This window comes from Carcharhinus amblyrhynchos, chromosome 11, assembly GCF_965287045.1.
Source record: "Carcharhinus amblyrhynchos chromosome 11, sCarAmb.v2.hapA, whole genome shotgun sequence".
NCBI lineage: Eukaryota > Metazoa > Chordata > Chondrichthyes > Carcharhiniformes > Carcharhinidae > Carcharhinus > Carcharhinus amblyrhynchos.
Window position 1 is genome coordinate 62,615,046 of NC_137334.1, and position 20,521 is coordinate 62,635,566.

The 20,521-nt window shown below is 39.5% G+C and overlaps 1 protein-coding gene across 1 annotated transcript in view; it reads right to left on the bottom strand.

Moving 5' to 3' along the window:
• Window positions 1–20,521, bottom strand: part of cfap221 (cilia and flagella associated protein 221) — a 121,184-nt gene that overhangs the window by 60,403 nt on the left and 40,260 nt on the right. The window contains exons 7-9 of the mRNA XM_080199266.1: window positions 15,739–15,842; window positions 10,713–10,872; window positions 2,371–2,509 (exon numbers count right to left, since the gene is read on the bottom strand). Of these exons, the coding sequence (XP_080055392.1) occupies window positions 2,371–2,509; window positions 10,713–10,872; window positions 15,739–15,842 (403 nt within the window). The remainder of the gene's footprint in view (window positions 1–2,370; window positions 2,510–10,712; window positions 10,873–15,738; window positions 15,843–20,521) is intronic.

Genomic DNA, 20,521 nt, shown 5'->3' on the forward strand with positions numbered 1-20,521 from the left:
AATTCCATCTTGGTCCTTAATCAGCCCCACTTCTCCCTTTATCACCCTTTTACTACAACTTGCCTCTGGGAGACTTGTATTCCTTTTTATGTTTGGTGCCAGTTAATTTAGATGGCAGGATGATAATGTCGGTGAGACGGGCTGAATGCAAAGTTCAGAGAGAAAGTGAGAAAATAAATAAAAGGGCGAAGAAAAAGATATGAGAAGGTTGTCCATTAATATAAAAGGAAATGCAAAAGTCTTTTATAGTACAAATGCATAGATTGTAAAATGGTAGTAAGAGGAGGGTTGGGGTTGATGAGGGATTATAAATGAGACCTACACCTGGAGATAGAGGGCATCACTGAGGTACTGCATTTGTCTTTATCAAGGCAAAAGAAAAAAGGTGCTGTCAAAATCATAGTGAAAGGATAGCTGAGACACTGTATGGGCTAAAAATTGATAAACACGAGGTAAAAGAAAGATTGACTGTACTTGAAGCTGCTGAGAGAAATAGGGGTGGAAATTGCAGAGATACTGAGCATAATCTTGTAGTGCAATTCATATCCATTTTTCAGAGAAGTAGTCAACTTTATAGTATCAGCCATCTAAATCCAACAACTTTTAACATGTTCCCTTCAAGAGTGTCCCTGTTTGAAGTTGCTTATAACAATTCACTGAGTGTAATTCATTTGGACTTTCCAGAGAAGCGGTCAACTTTATAATATCAGCTATCAAGTGACTGGCAGCCATTTGTCAAACATTGTCTTTTTATGATTTTTTTAAAAAACAGATTTTCTTTAAACGGTTCAATATACCTATGGTTAGCTGGTAAAGTTGTAGATAACTCTCACCCAGTCACAGTTTCCTGTTGTTGTGGCATTTGGTAGCGGAAAAGCTTTCGGAGCCAATATCTGAGACAATATCACCAGCACTTGGATGTGTGTGGATGATAAAGGAATGTCAGCATAGATTTGTTAAAAAGGCAAATCATGTTTAACTGATTTGATTTACATTTTGAGATAACAGAAGTATTGATGAGGCTAATGCAACTGATCTGCTGTATATATGGTCCAAAAGGCATTTGATAAAGTCCAATATAATGGCCTTGTCAGATTGAAGCCTGTTCCAAGCGGTAGCTAGGAATAAAATTAACTAAATGGTGGGAAACTGAGACTAATGGTCAACAGTTGTATTTTGCACTGTTGGAAGGCAAACTATCTAATGACCTAGATGTGGGTGTGGTAATGGATCATAGTTCACTCAGGGAGTCCAAGTTGCTGTAACAACATGAACTGCAGTATGAATTTTTAATAATATAGAGGGGTTAGAATTGCACACAGTACTCTGGTTGTGGCTGTACCAGTTTATTTTCCAAAAGTTCACCATAACTTCTTATTTTTGCACTCTATGGCCCTACTTATATAGCCCAGGATCATATATGCCTTTTTAACTTCTCTCTCAACCTGCCCTATCACTTTCAATAATTTGTGTACACATACCTGTATATCAATCTGTTCTTATACCCCTTTAGTATAGTACCCTTTATTTAATACTGTCCTACCAAAATGTATCACATTGCATTTCACTACATTAAATTTCATCTGCCATACGTCTGCCCATTCCACTAACCCAACTGCATCCCTTGAAATCTCTCACTAACTTTTCACAGTTCACAATACTTCCAAGTTTTATGTCATCTGCAAATTGTGCCCTGTACAAGCAATCTACAAATCCTGTACTGCAATGGGTAACATCCCCATCTCAGAGCCAAAAAAACTCCAGGTTTGACTTCCACCACATAACTCGATGGCCAAGGAAGGTGCCCAACAGATTGACTTTCAATCTGCAAACCTTTCCAATACACACCAATGGAAGGTGGTTAGAGCAGGAGATATTCCTGGTCAGCCATGTGATGGAATAAGTTCTGGAGCCTCTAACATTGCTATTTATAGTTCCAGCCTACAGCATTGTCACCGCTGCAAAACTTGGAAGTGAAAAAGCATTTACAAACAATAATATGGGACAAAATCACAAGTCATCTGGGCATTTGTGAATGTTTTAGAGAATGTGTGAGAAAGATTTACGAGAATGATTGTTCTCCTTTGTAAGGAGGAGGTTGAGAAAAGATTTCAAAATCATATGTGGTCTAGATATAGTAAACAGAGAAAAATTGCTCACTTTCATAGAAGGATTGAGAACCAGAGCTCACAAATTTAAGATGATTGGCAAAGAAGAAAGGACAACATAGGGAAAGCTTTGTAGACAGCTATTTGTCTGAAATGCACTGCCTAGAAGGTGGTGCAGGAAGATTCAATTGTGGTATTTAAAAGAGAACTGGTCAGGAACCAGGGGTCAAGCAATTTGACAACATATTTGAAGACAATTTACCTTTGATATCTCAGTCTTTTGATCCAATAAAATTTTCTGACGTCGCTTTTTTCTTGAAATTTGCATTGGTGACAGGCTCTGAGGATCCAGCAATGTCTTTGTGAAGGTATCTTCAGTTTTTTCATCTTTACCTTGGGACCTGAGATATATTAAGTACATAAAAAACTAATGCTTTTAACATATGGAGCACTATAATTTCAAATTGGAGACTGAGAATAATGCTTCTTTTCTGGGGAAGGTAGCATAATAGTAACATTGCTGGTCTAGTTGTCCAAAGCTCTGGAGACATGAGTTCAAACCCACTAAGAAAGCTGAAGGAATTTAAATTCAATTAATTCACCAACTGGACCTAAGTCTTAGTCATGTTAATAATGACCGTGAAACCAACAGATTGTCATAAAACCCATCTGGTTTACAAACGATCTTTGGGGAGGATATCTGCCAACCTTACCCAGTCCAAACCTATACATGTCACCACTCACTTAGCAGCGAAGGGATTTCACATATGGTCAGTTCTGGTGGACTCTGCTACAAGAGCAATCATGCTCAGCTTGAAGAAAAATCTCAACAATGGCTCCTTGGATTGACTGCCTGCAGAGTTCCCTTGCTCACTTGAAGTCACAAATCTGTCAAATTCTGGCTTTTGCTTTTACTCAGCTGAATTCAGAAGTCACAATTTTCCCAGATTATTCAGTTAATTATTTTTCTCTGTTTTAGAACAAGCTCTGACTTAGGGATTGGGGTTTACTTACAGGTTTTTTTTCCAATCTAAACTCTGACTTGGTGTAGCCTGGAATTTTAAAAGGTTTAGCACACTCCAGATAGGTCTGTGGATTTTGCATTCTGAGCTTAAAACTGGGCTTCTAAAGGAGATGCATTGGAGTCTTCTGCTGCAGTAAAAAATTTTAAATTTCTGCCATCAGCTTCCAAGTCTTTCCTGGGAGCTTTTTGCTGACAATTTTCCCTCGGCCACTCTGCTTCTGGAGCTTCTTTTCAGGTCAAACAGCTTTGCTGAATTCTTTCTCAGTCTTTCAGCATTTTCATTTTTCTCTGCTCTTTCTGCAAGCCCTTGGGGTTTTTCAAAAGCTGCCACCATGTTGTAGGATCTTGGTTCATTAGTCTGAAGAGGTCTGCGTAGACATACATATGCTGACTGTAAGTCTTTACATACCCTTAGAATTATTTTGCAAATATACATTAAAGATTACAAGCTGGGAGTTGTCTCCATGCTTTATGCCATGCTTGACTCAGTCCAACACCATACTGATAATGTGTCTGAGTCAAATGCTCACTTACTTCACTGCGTGAGCAGTACACTATTCAGTCCCACGGTGCCAGACCCTTATACTACATGGATGACGGCCTTCAGTTCTTATCTAAGTATCGAGACTCCAGAGATGTTTCTCGGGTGATTGATTGCAGTCTCAGTGGTGGCCACCACCTTTGATGTTAGATGCTGGAACTGGACAGCTGCTGGTCATATGATTGGCTGGCAGGTCTCAGAAGTAGGACTTTCCTTTAGGACCAGGACACTCCCCCAGGAGTGGGACTTCCCCCAGATGCCGTTGAAAGCCATGAATTGACTCAATTAACAGTCTGGTGGTTTTAAAATCAAGTGGGGGCTTTTTTGGCCCAGCATATATATGGCCTGATTTGTGACTTTTTAGCTGGTGGAGCTGACCATTTCCTCCACAAAAATTCTGGCTGCTGGCTACATTGGTTGGCCTGCTGGACAGCTTCTTGTCAGTGTCAAGTAGGATAGAGGAATCTTGTTGCAAGTTTGACACAGGGCATCACAGGGAGCTCTCCTTTCTGCAGCTTCCACAGCATTTTCTCTTTATGTCTCAGATACAGAGGTACTGCAGCAGCCTTCATGTGGCCAGATCATCTATTCCTATGCTCTCCCTGTGTAAATACAGCAACAGCACCTTCTGCATGCAGCAAATTGCCGCAAAACCTTCAAAAACATTCCAGAGCACAATGAGACACTTTGCAATATTAGAATTAAAGACATCTTCTCTGCAAAGATGGGTGCATGATCCAACTACCACACTACTCAGCTGCCACCATACCCATCTGCTACCTCACCCACTTACCTCACCTATTGTTTTCCATAAGTCATACAGTGTTGCAGCAGGGTTTCTAACAGAGTTAGACATGTCCATGCATGGTTAGATTTTTAAACATTTTCACGGCATGTTAAAAATGCAAGCAGAAAGAATAGTCAATTTTCAATAGCATGTTGATTGGCAGTAATTAGCACTTACTGTGGGATGACCAAAACTTTTTTGTGGTGAGTTTAATTTGTATCTCCCACACAAGCACAGCAATCTCACATCATTCAATGCATTTCAGTGGTGAGCCATTGAGATGCTGTTCACAACAAACTAATTGCAGAACAGCACAATTCAAACACCGACTTTTGGATATTTGAGTTTAACCCAACTATATTTCACTTGAAATTTATGTCCCATTTTTACATTAATAATAATCTTACTTTTATTTTGACCGAAAAAATCTGGGTCATTATGTCTCCCCTGAACATTTTTAGTGATTTTGGAATATTATTGAAGATCCTTTTCTTGTTGATTAGCTTGAATTGAAAAAGAATTATTACTCCTTAAGGTATTATGTTATAAAATATTGCATATAATGAACTTAAAAGAATCAGATATCTTTCTCATTTAGATTTAGATCTAATTACTTTCAAATAGGATGGATATTGGAAATCTATATTTGCAAAGTATGGCACCTAGTGCTGGTTTCTAATTAGAAGTATAACTGAACACCTAATGCCATTTATCACAGAGTTTATGTATACTGCAGTATTCTGAAACACTGGTCAACTGTTCAAGTCTTGTTCTATTTCATCAAGCAAGATTGACCAGCCGATGCTGGATGCTTTAGAGTGGAATTGATGTGGAAAAGGGAGATAAGCAGACCTTCACTGAAGTTGACTTGGTTTGAAGATGACAGGCCTGATAAAGGGAGATTGCAAATAAATATATTCAATACGGCTACGGCAGACACAGCTACAAAATATCTGAGGCATGCAGATTCACACATAACATACCAGGATGCAGCTGCTGATTGTCCAGTCACCTGACCAATAATGAGACCTGAAGAGGTCAATTTGTCATTGAAAGCTAAAGAAATGTCCACTTGGCTCCAGTTAATCATGTAAGGTAATGGATGGATTAACCCTAGCTGGACAAATTGGAGGAAGTTACCAATATTCTGCATTGCTGAATTGCAGCATTAGACATATACTGGGTTTCATTAAGCCTTAACTCGGCAATCAGTACTCATATATTTTAAATTAAGGTAAATGGTGTGTATTCCGATGAGGAGAAATTGCATATTCCATTTCAGACAAATAAAAACCCAACCTGTAGATTTTTCAGCTGTTTGAAGTTGAAACAGTTAAATATATAGGTTTTTATAAAATCAAAAAGATCAAGCAACCACAGATAAACATTGAATGATTCAGACTATAGCAGGAAAAGCCTAATCAATTTTATTAGTTTAACCTTTTGGTTGGGTGCCTATTATGTGGTTGCTAATTTCCCAATAACAACATGGGGCATGATGGCACAATGCTTAGCAACTGCTGCTTCACAGCAGTAGCATAGCTGCCTCACAGCACCAGGGACACAGGTTTAATTCCGACCCTGGGTGACTGTCTGTGTGGTTTGCATGTTCTTCCCGTGTTGGTGTGGGTTTCTTTTGGATGCTCCAGTTGCCTCCCACGCTCAACAATGTGTGCATTAGCTTGATTGGCCATGCAACATTGCCCCTTAGTGTCAGGATCAAAATATGGGGTTATGGGGATGGTGCCTGGGTGGGATTGTTATCGGTGCAGGCTGGATGGGATGAATGACCTCCTTCTGCACTGTAGAGATTCTAACATATTCCAACATCAACAATGAACAATGAATGTTTTTGATAGGTTTTTGTCCGTCACAGTACAGTTGTCAAATACATATTTACTAACAGAACTTCTGTGGCATTTACTCAGAAAAAATCAAATTATTTGTTACAACAAGCCCACTACATGAGATTCCCCCAATTTGTTAGCCCAGATAAAATCCCTCAATTTGTTAACTTCTGGAGGAAATACACATGCAATTGTTATGCCCCGGTTGAGAAGGGATGAACTGGCCTCCTTACTTTATTCAATATCCTCGCTTGGTAGCCAACAAGGTTAAACTAAAATGGGTCCCTCCCCTTTGTAGATATTTTTACCCACTTAGCTCACCCTATTGCTTTCTGTAAGTCATACAGTGTTGTAGCAGGATATCTAACAGAGTTAGGCATCTCCATGCATGTTTAGATTTTTAACATTTTTGTGTGGCATGTTGCTGAAAATGCAAGCGGAAAGAATAGTCAACTTTCAATGGCATGTTGATTGGCAGTAGTTAACATTTATTGTGGGATGACCAAAGCTTTTTGTAATGAGTTTAATTCATATCTACCACACAAGCACAGCAATATTTATGTTTTAAAAGGAACCAATTTAACCAGGCATTCTTGAGCTAAAGAGTGAGCTTATTAATTATTAATCGTGAGAGAAGTTATAAAGTACTTGTATATACATTCATACAGATGAAAACTGAGTCCAAAGCTAAGTGAAAAATATATGAATCAGTCTTTGACTTGTCCGTGAGAAGATGGTGGAACACTGTAGCCTGTGCAATCCATGATTCCAGTAACACTAACTTCAGCAGGTAACAGTCAGTTTTGAGATTCCAGTGCTCTGCGGTTTAGCTGAGAAACTGACGTGGTTTTGTTGACTTGGCTTGTTTCATCATTCAGAGACAGACAGAGTTATCAACAAAGTTTTGCTGGGGTCTGCTGCCGTCTTTCTTCCTGTATTACACGGTGACACAAGCAGCACTAATCAAGTTTTGCACCTGCCTTTAACTCAGTCTTTGTCTATTCCTGGGAGGTGAAATTCCACAAACTGGCCTGGGACATTGCTCACAGCATACTATTCCTGCTGAGACGATAATTATCTCCCATTAACTCCACAGGAGAAGGCAGTTAGTTTCTGTATGTTTTTTGGGCTTTTGCTGTATTCCTATTAGGAAACTGCAGCCATTCCATCTCCATCAATGTCTCTCTCTCTTTGTGTGACCTAGCAGTAATTCAGCTAGTGACTGAATTTATCTCCTTAGTTATCTTTGGCCTTCTACGTCCACTTTAAAATCACATGTCTCATTCAGTATGTCTGTACATATTTCAGGGTTTTTCTGGAACAATGTATTACCTTCCTTCTAGTGTAGCTGTGTTTACCTCTTGTCAGTTCCTTCAAGGCCACAGCATACAAATACTGCAAATAGGCCCAATGAAAGGAAAACCGATATTGGTAGATGATCTATGTACTTACATTTTTGTCAAACTTAACTTACAAATGAAACCACTCTCACGATTAAAATGCTAAATTAGTTGCAAAAGTGCTAAACATACTAACAAATTCAATAGCTACACTGCTATCTGAAAATAAATGCCATACTGTGATTATACCCTTTTTGGTTTAGAATGATAATGCAAATCAGCATTAATCGCACATGAAATCACGATGAGCTTATAACAATCGTTACTGTTACAAAATATTTTATAGTATTGATTTAAGAAATTTGTTCACTACTAGACATAATTTTCATGTTTCATTACACAATTCTCATGATGTAAATGATGTATAAATTAGTTGGGCTTAAATCGATTTAATGTTTTTCTTTGAACACTGCATTACCTTTAATATACATTAGCCTGCATTGCGTAGTATGCTTAAATATACAATTTATTTTCAACTCCTCCTATTAACTAAATATCACTCCATGCATGAATTCTGGCATACAACAATACTTCTACTCAGAGAGTCAAGACAGGCTGAGCTAAATTACCACCTTCTGTGCTGTAATATACTGATTTCACAAAAACATTGGCAAGAATAAGTGAGTAGAAGAATACAATCTCGGTTGAGGAAAAAGTAAAATTCAAGAACAAACTAAGACAAGCACAGGGAGAAATGAAAGACAAATAAAAAGAAAAGCAGTCACAAATAACTTATTTTCGTAATTTACTATATAAACTGGGTGCACTGAACAGGTGATGTCTATTATTTACACCAGTTAACATCTTACAAACGGTAATAAAGTGGTTCCCTCTCGAATCACCGCTTAGGTTTCTGCTGCCTCAGTCAAAGGCTCAAAGTGCAGAATTTTTTGGCATTGGCAAGATCGTGCGTGACTGGGAGTACGTGACAGTTCCACTCATGGGCAGGATGGCTATCGGTAACTGCAACACTATACTCTGCATCTTCTCCTTTCTTTCTCCCCTGTGTACTCTATAAACAGTATGTTTTGACTGTAACAGCTCTCAAGAAACAATGCTTTTCAACACTAAATCAATTAAAGCCCAACTAATTTCTATATCACTTACATCATAAGAACTGTCTAATGAAACATGAAAATTACATCTAGTAGTGAACAGATTTCTTAAATTGATAAATAATAAATGAATTCAATTCAGTAATCTTTTCAAATGCTTGCACAGTTTAGATTATTATTATTGTTCTTTAACTGACATGCATACACAAGACTAATCCCAAATAAAAACTGAAAAAAGGAAGATGACCTAGGTTGGACTGATCTGTAGTATCTTTGACATGCAAAATACCAAATGCATTTGGTCACCAGATACCTAACTAGTTATCGACATTTCAAAATATATTACTTCTCCCCAGCATAGTTTAATCAAAAATTGAACTGGAAATGATATATAAAAACGTCTTAACTTATCAGCGGATTTCCACTTCTGCCAAGTACACTGAATGCAGAAGACATAATGAGCTTAAACAGTTCATCATTATGAATGTACTGTCTTTCTATCAGAACAAATGTGCTTAAAAATTATGCTGTTAGCTCATTAAATTTTAATCCCTTGTAATAGTGCATACATCCCAAGCGTCACACTGTCACATTAATATAAAATGTATATGTTACAAAAGTTTCAAATTTGTGGCAATTGTTAGAGAAACAGAAGAACGAAATATGAAGTTAGTTCGGCAATAAGATAATGGCTTAATGATTTGCCTCATTTTCAACAATATACACTTAGATAATACCCTCAGCAGACTAAAATATCCCAAGGTATTTGTTTCACAAACACAGAAAATAATGGGAGATCACAAAAATTAAAGAAGATGGATCACAGAAGATAACAGAAAGCAAGATTGGTGGGGTAGCTGCTGACTATCTGAATGTATTACTTAGATAAGATTAGTATCTTAAGTATGCAATGGTAAATACACACGTTCTAAGTGTAGATCATAGAACAGAATCATAGAATTCCTACAATGCAGAACGAAGCTACTGGGATCATCGTGTCTGCACTGACAGCAATTCTACCCAGGCCATATCCCCTTAACCCCATGTCTTTACCCTGCTAATCTCCCTGACACTATGTGGCAATTTAGAATGGTCAATCAATCCAACCTGCACATCTTTGCACTATGGAAGGATGCTGGAGCATCCAAAGGAAACCCACATAGACACGGGGAGAATGTGTAAACTCCACACAGATAGTTACCAGAGGCTGGAATTGAACCTGTGCCCCTGGTGCTGTAAGGCATCAGTGCTAACGACTGTGTTATCATGACACCCAGGTGTAAGAAAATTTGGAGTGGAAATCATTGGGGACAGAGGTGGGTAGTTCGTGTACGTTTCGTGCACTGGTATTGCTGGGGTCTGTCATGATGGATTCCCAGTTCACCACTTAAATGGCAGTTACCATCGACACACTTAAAGAAAGAAGCATATATTGGACACCATGATTAAATCCTGGCTGAAATTGGTCCTAATACTTTTCCTTTTTTTTTCTGTAGCATGCATTTCCAGAATAGTCAATGGACAACTTTTTAGATTTAAATTTGGAGTCTTTGGTTATTATTTATACTTGTGGTAAGGTATTAGTGATTTTTTTCCACCCTGCTGGTCCAGCCAGGATGGGTGCATTGTTGTGCCAAAATGGCATGGGCATTTGCTCAAAATATCAAAATTCACCCATACCAGGATTTCAGATGGGGTAAATATCAGAAACAGACAGACGGAGGTCCAAGGAACTGCCTGGAATCTCCGGGTTCAAATCTATGATAGTACCAAATAAATTGAATACTATGCAGTTACTTGTATTAATTTGTACTAATATTTGTACTAGCTTGAAATTGCTTAAGTCAAAATAACTTTGCCCTAGTTTTATTGTGGCAATAAATGGACTAATTGATAATCTTCACAAAACAGCAAATGATTCAATGTTTCATTTCTTCATCCACCACTTACCTAACATTCAGTCCTGGAGGAGAAGTCCCAGTAATAGTACAGACAGAAGGCTTTGAGTTAAACTGTGAGATGAGAAGTTGCACCCTAATTTGAGCTGTAGCACGATCAATGGGTGTGTATGTAACAACAATATCAACTTGTCCATTAGCTGGTATTATTCCTGTGCGATAAATGAAAGACAAATAATTTACATTTATAAAAATGCTATATTTCTTATAGTATGCACGATCTTTCTTATCGTTTGAACACAAATACTGGGAATTTTCTGGGGCATCCTCCCAACTGGTCTGTGTAACTTTGGATAGTGGGTGAACCTTAATTCCAGTGCCTCCTCCATTGTTGCTGGCTACAGTATCGTCAATGGCCACTGTTCCTGGTGGCACTGCTGGTGGTCTGCCAATTAGTTGGCAGCTCCTTCCGCTCTTAAAGGACTGAAAGCCCCGACGCCAGGCAGTTACTTGCCTGAAATGCATTGCGTTGAGACTTGAGAAATGCCGATAGGGTTGCCCATGGTTTTCTAGTCTGCCTTTGGGGCCAGTGTCATTAAATCCAGCCCAGTATCTCTGTTGAACCCACTGCCAAAGTTACTGTAGCCAATTTAGAGGAGTCCGTAGGTAATATCACAGAATTTTCCAGTGCAAAGGGGGCAATTCAGCCTACAATATCAACACCAGCTCTCTGAATGAGAAATTTTCTTAGTGCTGCCATCTCCCCCAACCCCCCACCCACTCATTCAAATAATTCCGCAGGGAATAGTCTAATTCCTTTTTAAATGCCTCGATTGAAGCTGCCTTCACCACATTCCCTGGCAGTGCACTCCAGACCCCACCCACTCACTGTGTGAGAAAGCACCCCCCCGCCCCACATCACCACCATCCCATATTGCTTTTGCTCTCCCTGCAAAGCAACACAAATCTGTGCCCTTTTATGCCTGATCCCTTCATGAATGGGAACAGTTTCTTCCTATCACTCTAACCAACCAGTTCATGCTTCTGAACACTCCCAACAAATCCCCTCCCAACTCTCCTTTCTCCAAAGAAAACAGTCTCAACCTCCCCAATCCATCCTCACTTCTCAAGTTTCTGATCCCTGGAATAATATTCACAAATTGGGGGAAGATTGGGGGAACGGCAAATTGTGCGGAGGGTGTGGAGAGTCTGCAGAAGGATCTAGATAGGCTGGGCGAATGGGCCAGGAAATGGCAAATGGAATTTAATGTTGGCAAGTGTGAGGTGGTCCACTTTGGTAGGAAGAATGGTAGGAAGGACTATTACTTACGGGGCGAAAAACTGCAGCAGGTGACGGTGCAGAGGGACCTCGGGGTCCTTGTGCATGAGTCGCAAAAACCCAGCTTGCAGGTACAGCAGGTGGTCAGGAAGGCGAATGGGATGCTGGCCTTCATAGCGAAGGGGATTGAATATAAAAGTAGGGAGGTCTTGCTGCAGCTGTATAGGGCATTGGTGAGGCCGCAACTGGAGTAGTGTGTGCATTTTTGGGCGCCGCACCTGCGCAAAGATATTTTGGCCTTGGAGGGAGTGCAGAGGAGGTTTACTAGGCTGATACCGGAGTTGAGGGGGTTGAGCTATGAGGAGAGGCTGAATAAACTGGGCTTGTACTCGTTAGAGTTTAGAAGAATGAGAGGAGATCTCATTGAGACATATAAGATGATGAATGGGATGGATAGGATAGAGGTGGAAAGACTCTTCCCGCTCAAAAAAGACAATAGGACTAGGGGGCACAGCCTCAAGATAAAAGGGGGGCGGTTTAGAACGGAGTTGAGGAGGAACTTCTTCACTCAAAGGGTGGTGAATCTCTGGAATTCTCTGCCCGTTGAAGTGGTGGAGGCTGCCTCGCTAAATATTTTTAAGACGCGGGTTGATGGGTTTTTGATAGGAGAGGGGATTAAGGGTTATGGGGAGAGGGCGGGAAAGTGGAACTGAGCAGCGACAGATCAGCCATGATCTTATTGAATGGCAGGGCAGGCTCGAAGGGCTGGATGGCCTACTCCTGCTCCTATTTCTTATGTTCTTATGTTCTTAAATATCATCCGCACCCTTTCCAATGTCTTCATATCCTATATTGCCATTGTGTCACAGAAGGTGCTCAGCAGCTACACTAGGTTTTCAAAACATCTGTGCTCTAAGCTGTCAGATGATCTATCGTGACATTGGCACCTATCATGGAGGAATACTAAAACATGATAGGAAATGATAAAGGAAACTCCAAACTGAAAAAGATTACAAAAATATGCAAGGGGTAAACCATGGGTGAGTTTTGTCCCTGCAAACAGAAAACTACTTTCAGAATATTAGAAAAGCTATGGGGATGCTTCTCTGGGGCCACTAGTCCTAGCCAGAATTCCCAATGGTTTATTGAATCAGGCATGAGGACTGGGCTTCAATACATTTATGATTTTTTTTACTCCTTTAACATTTAAATATGAATTAATAAATTAACAAAGAAATTTGCAGTAGCTACCATTAGCAATGAAATGATATGATACCTGGCCTGGCCCACATGTGACTCCAGACCCACGACAAAGTGGTTGACTCTTAATTGTGCTCTGAAATGGCCTAGCAAGCCACTCAGTTCAAGGACCAATAAGGGATGGGCAACAAATGCTGGCCCAGCCAGTGAAGCCCAAATTCCATGAAAGAATAAAAAGGTACTGGGAGTCTGTTGAAACGGAAGGAGATTTGGATTATTAACTGCACAAGTGCAGTTGTGCACTCGGGGTCCTTGTGCATGAGTCGCAAAAACCCAGCTTGCAGGTGCAGCAGGTGGTCAGGAAGGCGAATGGGATGCTGGCCTTCATAGCGAGGGGGATTGAATATAAAAGTAGGGAGGTCTTGCTGCAGCTGTATAGGGCATTGGTGAGGCCGCAGCTGGAGTACTGTGTGCAGTTTTGGGCGCCGCACCTGCACAAAGATATTTTGGCCTTGGAGGGAGTGCAGAGGAGGTTTACTAGGCTGATACCGGAGTTGAGGGGGTTGAGCTATGAGGAGAGGCTGAATAAACTGGGCTTGTACTCATTAGAGTTTAGAAGAATGAGAGGAGATCTCATTGAGACGTATAAGATGATGAATGGGATGGATAGGATAGAGGTGGAGAGACTCTTCCCGCTCAAAAAAGACAGTAGGACTAGGGGGCACAGCCTCAAGATAAAAGGGGGGCGGTTTAGAACGGAGTTGAGGAGGAACTTCTTCACTCAAAGGGTGGTGAATCTCTGGAATTCTCTGCCCGTTGAAGTGGTGGAGGCTGCCTCGCTAAATATTTTTAAGACGCGGGTTGATGGGTTTTTGATAAGAGAGGGGATTAAGGGTTATGGGGAGAGGGCGGGAAAGTGGAACTGAGCAGCGACAGATCAGCCATGATCTTATTGAATGGCGGGGCAGGCTCGAAGGGCTAGATGGCCTACTCCTGCTCCTATTTCTTATGTTCTTATGTTCTTATTAAGTGTCTAAAGGTCCACAACCAATAAGTACCAAGAAGCCAAATCAAAAGTTATGAAGAATATTAGGAATAATAGTTTAGACAATTCAACTTAAAATAAAAAGAATATGGTGTTCTTGGACAAGATTAATTAATCCCACTGAGAATATTTTGTTCAGATCTTATTGCCTCATATATTTAGATTATGTGCACTGGAAAAGGTTTCAAGCAGGTTGATGGCTAATTCAAAAACCGTTAGGCATTACAACATGCTCAAGGATCAGAGTCTTCAGTCTGTAAAAGCATAAAGCCTTGATCAAAGTATTTAAAATAATGATCTGACTGCATACACATGGTTAGATTATTTTAATTAGATAGGGAGAATAATGAGGCTGGTTATGTGAGAATGGAATTATGTTCATTGTCGGGAAGTTTTATATTTCCAATGGGTCACTGACCTCTGGAATAGGTTGCCGACTTCTGGAGTGGAGGCAGATTTGCAATAAACTTTCAAATGAGAGCTGCTGAGAAAACCTAGAGGAGATTGACATGAATGCATACAATGTTTGACAGGATGTATGGAAATGCAATGCAATCTCCTGTAACTGATTTCTGTTTGTCTTCAGGGGCCAGAGAATATTTTTTAATTCCAATTTCCCCCATATTGCCCTGATATTTCATTTTCAGAGTTTGCTTGTCTCCCGTAGAACATTATCTGTATATGGCTATGTGAGGAGTATTGAGGCCATGTTGCCTGATCACAACAGAGTAGACTGGGACAGACTTGATTGATAAGAGGGTATTTTCTGTCCATTATTTATATGTTTGCTTGAAATAAAAGATCACTTGCTGATATTGCAAACCTATTTCCCTGCACTGTATGCACAGTATTTCTTACAGCTGAAATTAAATAAAGTAAGCAACTCTGAAACCTAAAAGTAGCCTAAAAATATTTCAAATAAGCATTCTTTTATGTAAAAAAATGTATGAATCCATAAGGTGATTCTGTTCATTTCTTCAAATACATATATTGAGAATTAATCAACAAGCAATTAGAATGCGTTAAAATGTGTAATTTTTGTTGCTGTTTAGGTAATTTTCTTTGTTCTTTAGAGGGATTATGGTCCCCGGAGGATGGGAGGCTTTAGTTCACTCAGGCAGCCTGGTCAGTACAAGCTTGGAGGGCCGAAGAGCCTGTTCCTGTGCTGTAATTTTCGTTGTTCTATGTATGTAAATGACTATAATATTATTAGGTCAACCTTGTGCATGGTTAGTTTAGTTCTCCAGCAATGAACTGTTGACTCTATTGGTTATTTGCAAGCTTACTTTCTTAGTTCCTGTACATTTGTTGAAAGAATGCCAAACATATTCAGGGACAGTAAGGAACCATTTTTATTATTTTTTAGACTTAAGAATAATGCAAAATCTAGACTTGTAGCAAAAGTTTTAACTCAAATTTCCAGCCAATACAAAAAGACAAGTTTACTTAGTTTGGTGTAAATGTATTGTGTATAGGGTGTGGGTTTGGATTGACACAGTTCAACAATAATTACCAGTATGAAATATTAACACAATAATGGAAGTTCTCTCACACCTGCAGTTGGGTGAATTGTGAATGCATGATGAGTTTGAAGAATATTTAACTGGAACTCAAAATCAACTGGACAGCTGCAGCGCAAGGGGATAGTGATTTCTTTGCTGCAAAATTTGGAAAAATAATATCATTAACATCTGTAGTAAAATACATAGATTGTGTTATACAAGAAAAGACAAACAAATAGGTCAATCGCTACAGATGCAAAGATTATTCACAACTATAAAATATGTTAAAATGCAAGTAGATTCAGTTATCTAGCAGTAACATAGGGTCCTCCAAATGTGTTACCTGTTATTATATGCAATGTGCTACTTTGTAAATTGTTATATATTAAGTGGTTGTATGATTGCTTTCAAAGCTGATCACATGATTTGATGGTGATGTTATTAGGGTGTTTGCTTTCATTTTCTACTCTGAACAGGCAAGAGCTCCTAGAATAAACCTTGTTGTTGTTTGAATCTAGGAGTGCAAACTGCAAAATTTTCTTTTTGCTTTATATCTACAGTCCCTAAAATAGTTAGGACATTGCATAAATAAATCATTGAATTTTGTAAAAAGAAAGACTGGGATGTACTTTCACTCCCTAAATTCTGAAAGTTATTGAAATATCCTCTTCAGTATGCAATAGTTAAATTCCAGTATTGAGTTTTATGCAGGATAAAATATCTGGTAGATAAAATCAAGAGAAGAACAATTCAGAAAAATCAAGAGAAGGAATTTTATGGAAGTGTTAATAGAAGGGGTTCCACAGCAGGATATTTTCAGAAACTAAATGTTGGTTATTAAGAATTATAGTTAAGATTTATTTTTGATTCTTTCATCCCCAACATTACTAAGAGTAGTGGTTTAGTCTAAATTTTTGTTTGAATCTGTCTAATTTGCATGTATAAATTAACGGACCTAACCCAAAAATTGAGTGAATTTCTGAGACTTTGGACTTTGGTCCTTTTGCCAGTCTCATGCCACTTCAGATAGCTGCATGTAGCATTTTCCCATGTTGGGCAGTTCCACGGAAATGAAGTGAAACTTATGCCATGCTCTCATGCAATTCCATTTTATTTGAGCCTAGTAAAACAGGGACTAGAGTCCTTCAAATGTGTTACATATGTTATTTACAATGTGCTACTTTGATTTGGGTTTCTTTTTGATTTTTTCATCCCCCAACATTACGAAGAGTAGTGGAGGCAGTTCCATAATTTTGACCCAGCAGCAGTGAATGGTGATGTATTTCGAAGTCAGGATGGTGCATGGCTAGAAAAGGGACTTTCAGATGGTGGTGTTCCCACGCTGCCCATGCCTTTCTAGATGGTAGTAGTTGTGAGTGTGAAAGGTGCTGTCAGAACAAGCTTGGAGGGTTCCTGTAGATGGTACACACTGCTGCCACTGTGTGTTAGTGGTTGACAGAGTGAATGTTTGTGAAAGAGGTGCCAATTAAATGATCTTCTTTGTCTTGAATGATGTCAAGCTTCTTGAGTGTTGTTGGAGTTTGCACTCATGCAGGCAAGTGAAGAGTATTCCATCACATTCCTGATTTGTGCCTTGTAAATAATGGATAATTTTGGGAATACAGGATGTGACTTACTCATCACAGGATTCCTAGTCTTTGACCTGTGCTTGTAGCCACAGTACTTATATGGATAGTCCAGTTGTATTTCTGTTCAATGTTGATTGTTTTGGATTCAGCAATGGTAATGCCATTGAAGTTATGCAGCAATAGTTAGATTCTCTCTTGTTGGGTATGGTCATGGCCTGGCACTTGTGTAATATGAATATTACTTACCACTCATCAGCCAAAGCCTGGATATTGTCCAGGTCTTGTGGCATTTGGAAACAGGAATGGTGTTGAACATTGTGCAATTATCAGCGAACATCCCCACTTCTAACTATTTGATGGAATGAAGATCATTGATGTAGCATCTGAAGATGATTGGGTCTAGGACACTACCCTGAGGCACTCCTGCAGTGATGTCTCAGAACTAAGATAATTGACTTCCAACCACCACAACCATCTTCCTTTATGCTGGAAATCATTCCAACCTGCAGAGAGCTTTCCCATATCTTCCAATTGATTCCGACTTTACTCCCTGATGCTAGACTCAGTCAAATGTTGCCTTGGTGTCAAGGGCAGTCAGTGTCACTTCACCTCCGGAGTTCAGCTCGTGTTCATGTTTGGACTGAGGTTGTAATGGCTCTGGCAGAACACAGACTGAGGGGGAATTTTCCTGTCCTGTCTGCCACAGGAACAGTAGCAGGTGAAGAGGGAGGGATAGACCATGCAAAGGTCCATTGACCTTGGGTGAGGTACCAAAATCCCACTCTGAGCATTTAAGAGCATGTTATCACTATGCAAGTGTTGTTTGATAGCACTTTTGATGATCCCTTCCATCATTTTACTGATGATCAAGAGTAGACTCCTGGGCCAGTAATTGGACAGGTTGAACTTTTCCAGCTTTTTGAGTGCAGCAGCTGGGTAGATGCCAGTGTTGTAGCTACAGATTGGCTAAGAGCATGGCAAGCTTTGGAACACAAGTCTTCAGTACTATTGATGGAATATTGTCAGTGCCTGTAGCCTTTGCAGTTTCTTGATATCACGTGGGGTGAACTGAATTGGTTGAAGACTGGAATCTGTATTCGTGGGAACTGCAGGGGAGGCCGAGATGGATCATCTACTTGGCACTTCCAGATGAAAACTGTTGTAAGCGTTTTGGCCTTACCTTTTTCATTAATGCGCTGGCCTCCTCCATCATTGAGGATGGGGATATTTGTAGAGCCTCCTCCTCCAGTGAGCTATTTAAGTGTCCACTACCATTCATGACTGGATGTGGCAGAATCTGATTCATTATTTGTGTATCCACTTAGCTCTGTTTATCATTTGCTGCTTATGCTATTTGGTTTGCAAGTAGTCCTGTGTTATAGGCATCTCCACATTATAGGTTTACCAGGTTTACACTCATTTTTAGGTATGCCTGGTGCTGCCCTATCATGCTGCCCTGCAGTCTTCATTGAACCAGAGTGGATCCTGAGGCTTCGTGGTAATGGTAGAATATGCTGGATCATGAGGTTACAGATTGTGGTTGAATACAATTCTGCTGCTGTTGATGGCCCACTGTGCCTCATGGTTGCCCAGTCTTGAGCTGTTAGGTCTGTTCAAAATCTATCCCATTTAGCACAGTGATGGTGCCACAAAACATGACGAAGTGCATCTTCAATGTGAAAACAGGATTTCATCTCCACAAGGACTGTGTGGTGTTCACTCCCGTTACTGTCATGGATAGATGCATCTGCAGCTGGCAGGTTGGTGAGGATGAGGTCAAGTATGTTTTCTCCTCTTGTTGATTCACTAACTGCCTGTCACAGGCCCAGTCTAGCGGCCATGTCCTTTAGGATTTGGCCAGTGTGGTCAGTAATAGTGCTACAGAGCCACTCTTGGTGGTGGACGTTGAATTCCCTGCCCAGATTATATTGTGCAGCCTTGCCACCCTCAGTGCTTCCTCCTTCCTTCAGTACTGATTCATCAGTAAGAGATTAGTAACATAAAATTGGAGGGAGTTTTGTGACTTCAATTGGTAATTAGTTGAAAGGTTGAAGACAGAGAAGTGTTAAGGAATTTGTTTTTCAATTGGCAGGATGAAATTAGTGATTCCTAGGGATCTGCATTGGCAAATCAGCTTTTCACCATATATATTAATGGTTTAGATGCAAATTGCATTCTTTGTTTATGTTTTCAGAAGGTACTAAGAGAAGGGACACAATGGGAGGAATTTTCCTGTCCTGCCCACCATGGGAATCATTGGGGGCGGGGGGAAGTGGCGAACCATGCAAACATCCATTGACCTTGGGCTGGTTTTCTGGTTTTGGAGTGAGCACAGCCAGAAAATCCCACCCAGTAAGTTTTTTTAAAGTAGATCTTTATTATTTGCAGTAGTGTTATAAGCATATTAAAAACTGCTGAGTATTAACTATTTACTGGTGTCATGCTCTTTTATTCAAAAATAATAGCATCATTGAATAAATGATTAATGTGGTGTTTGCTGAAATATGTACAAATCATCTTTCGGAAAAAAAATTCCAAACCAAACATTACATCAAGATAATAATAGAGAAACTATAATTTGCATATTAAATTTCTCTATAGGGCTAATCTATAAAATAAAATTATCTGTAACCTAACTCACTTTACAAAGAGTCCTTAATTAAATTAATTTCTAAATTATCTTTCTGCTCCATATGAATTGTTTGATATATTTATCCACCACTCATTAATACAAATACATAATTTTCCAGAGCCATCTATATAGCAAAGAATTGTTGGAAAACTGTTTTGAAGAAGCACGTACTTGCCTAACACTGTAAAGTAAATTGCTCATATAAGTGAAGGCAAAACTAGCATTGATATTGCACTTTTCAAAACGATGCAGTAACAAAAGCTGTAGGTTCAACAACACTGATCTCTTATGGTCAGAAGTTATCTTTATGGCCAACAATCTAGTCATACATTCACATGATCCAGGGGCCGTAACATTTAAAATCCCATGTTGTATGTACTTGATGTTGTAATTTTAAGCATGCCTTCTTGTGCATTCCTCAACTCTTCCAAACGTTGATAGATCCATGTATTAGTGAAATGAATCCGAATGTAAATCAACAAATTGGCTTGTGTTATAATGTGAGTTTATAGAATAACATTTAAAATAATTCTTGTTTCACTTTGACTCCTCATAGGATCAAACATAACAAAATAATTCACATTTTCCCTGTTCACAGACTAAATTAGCTTTCT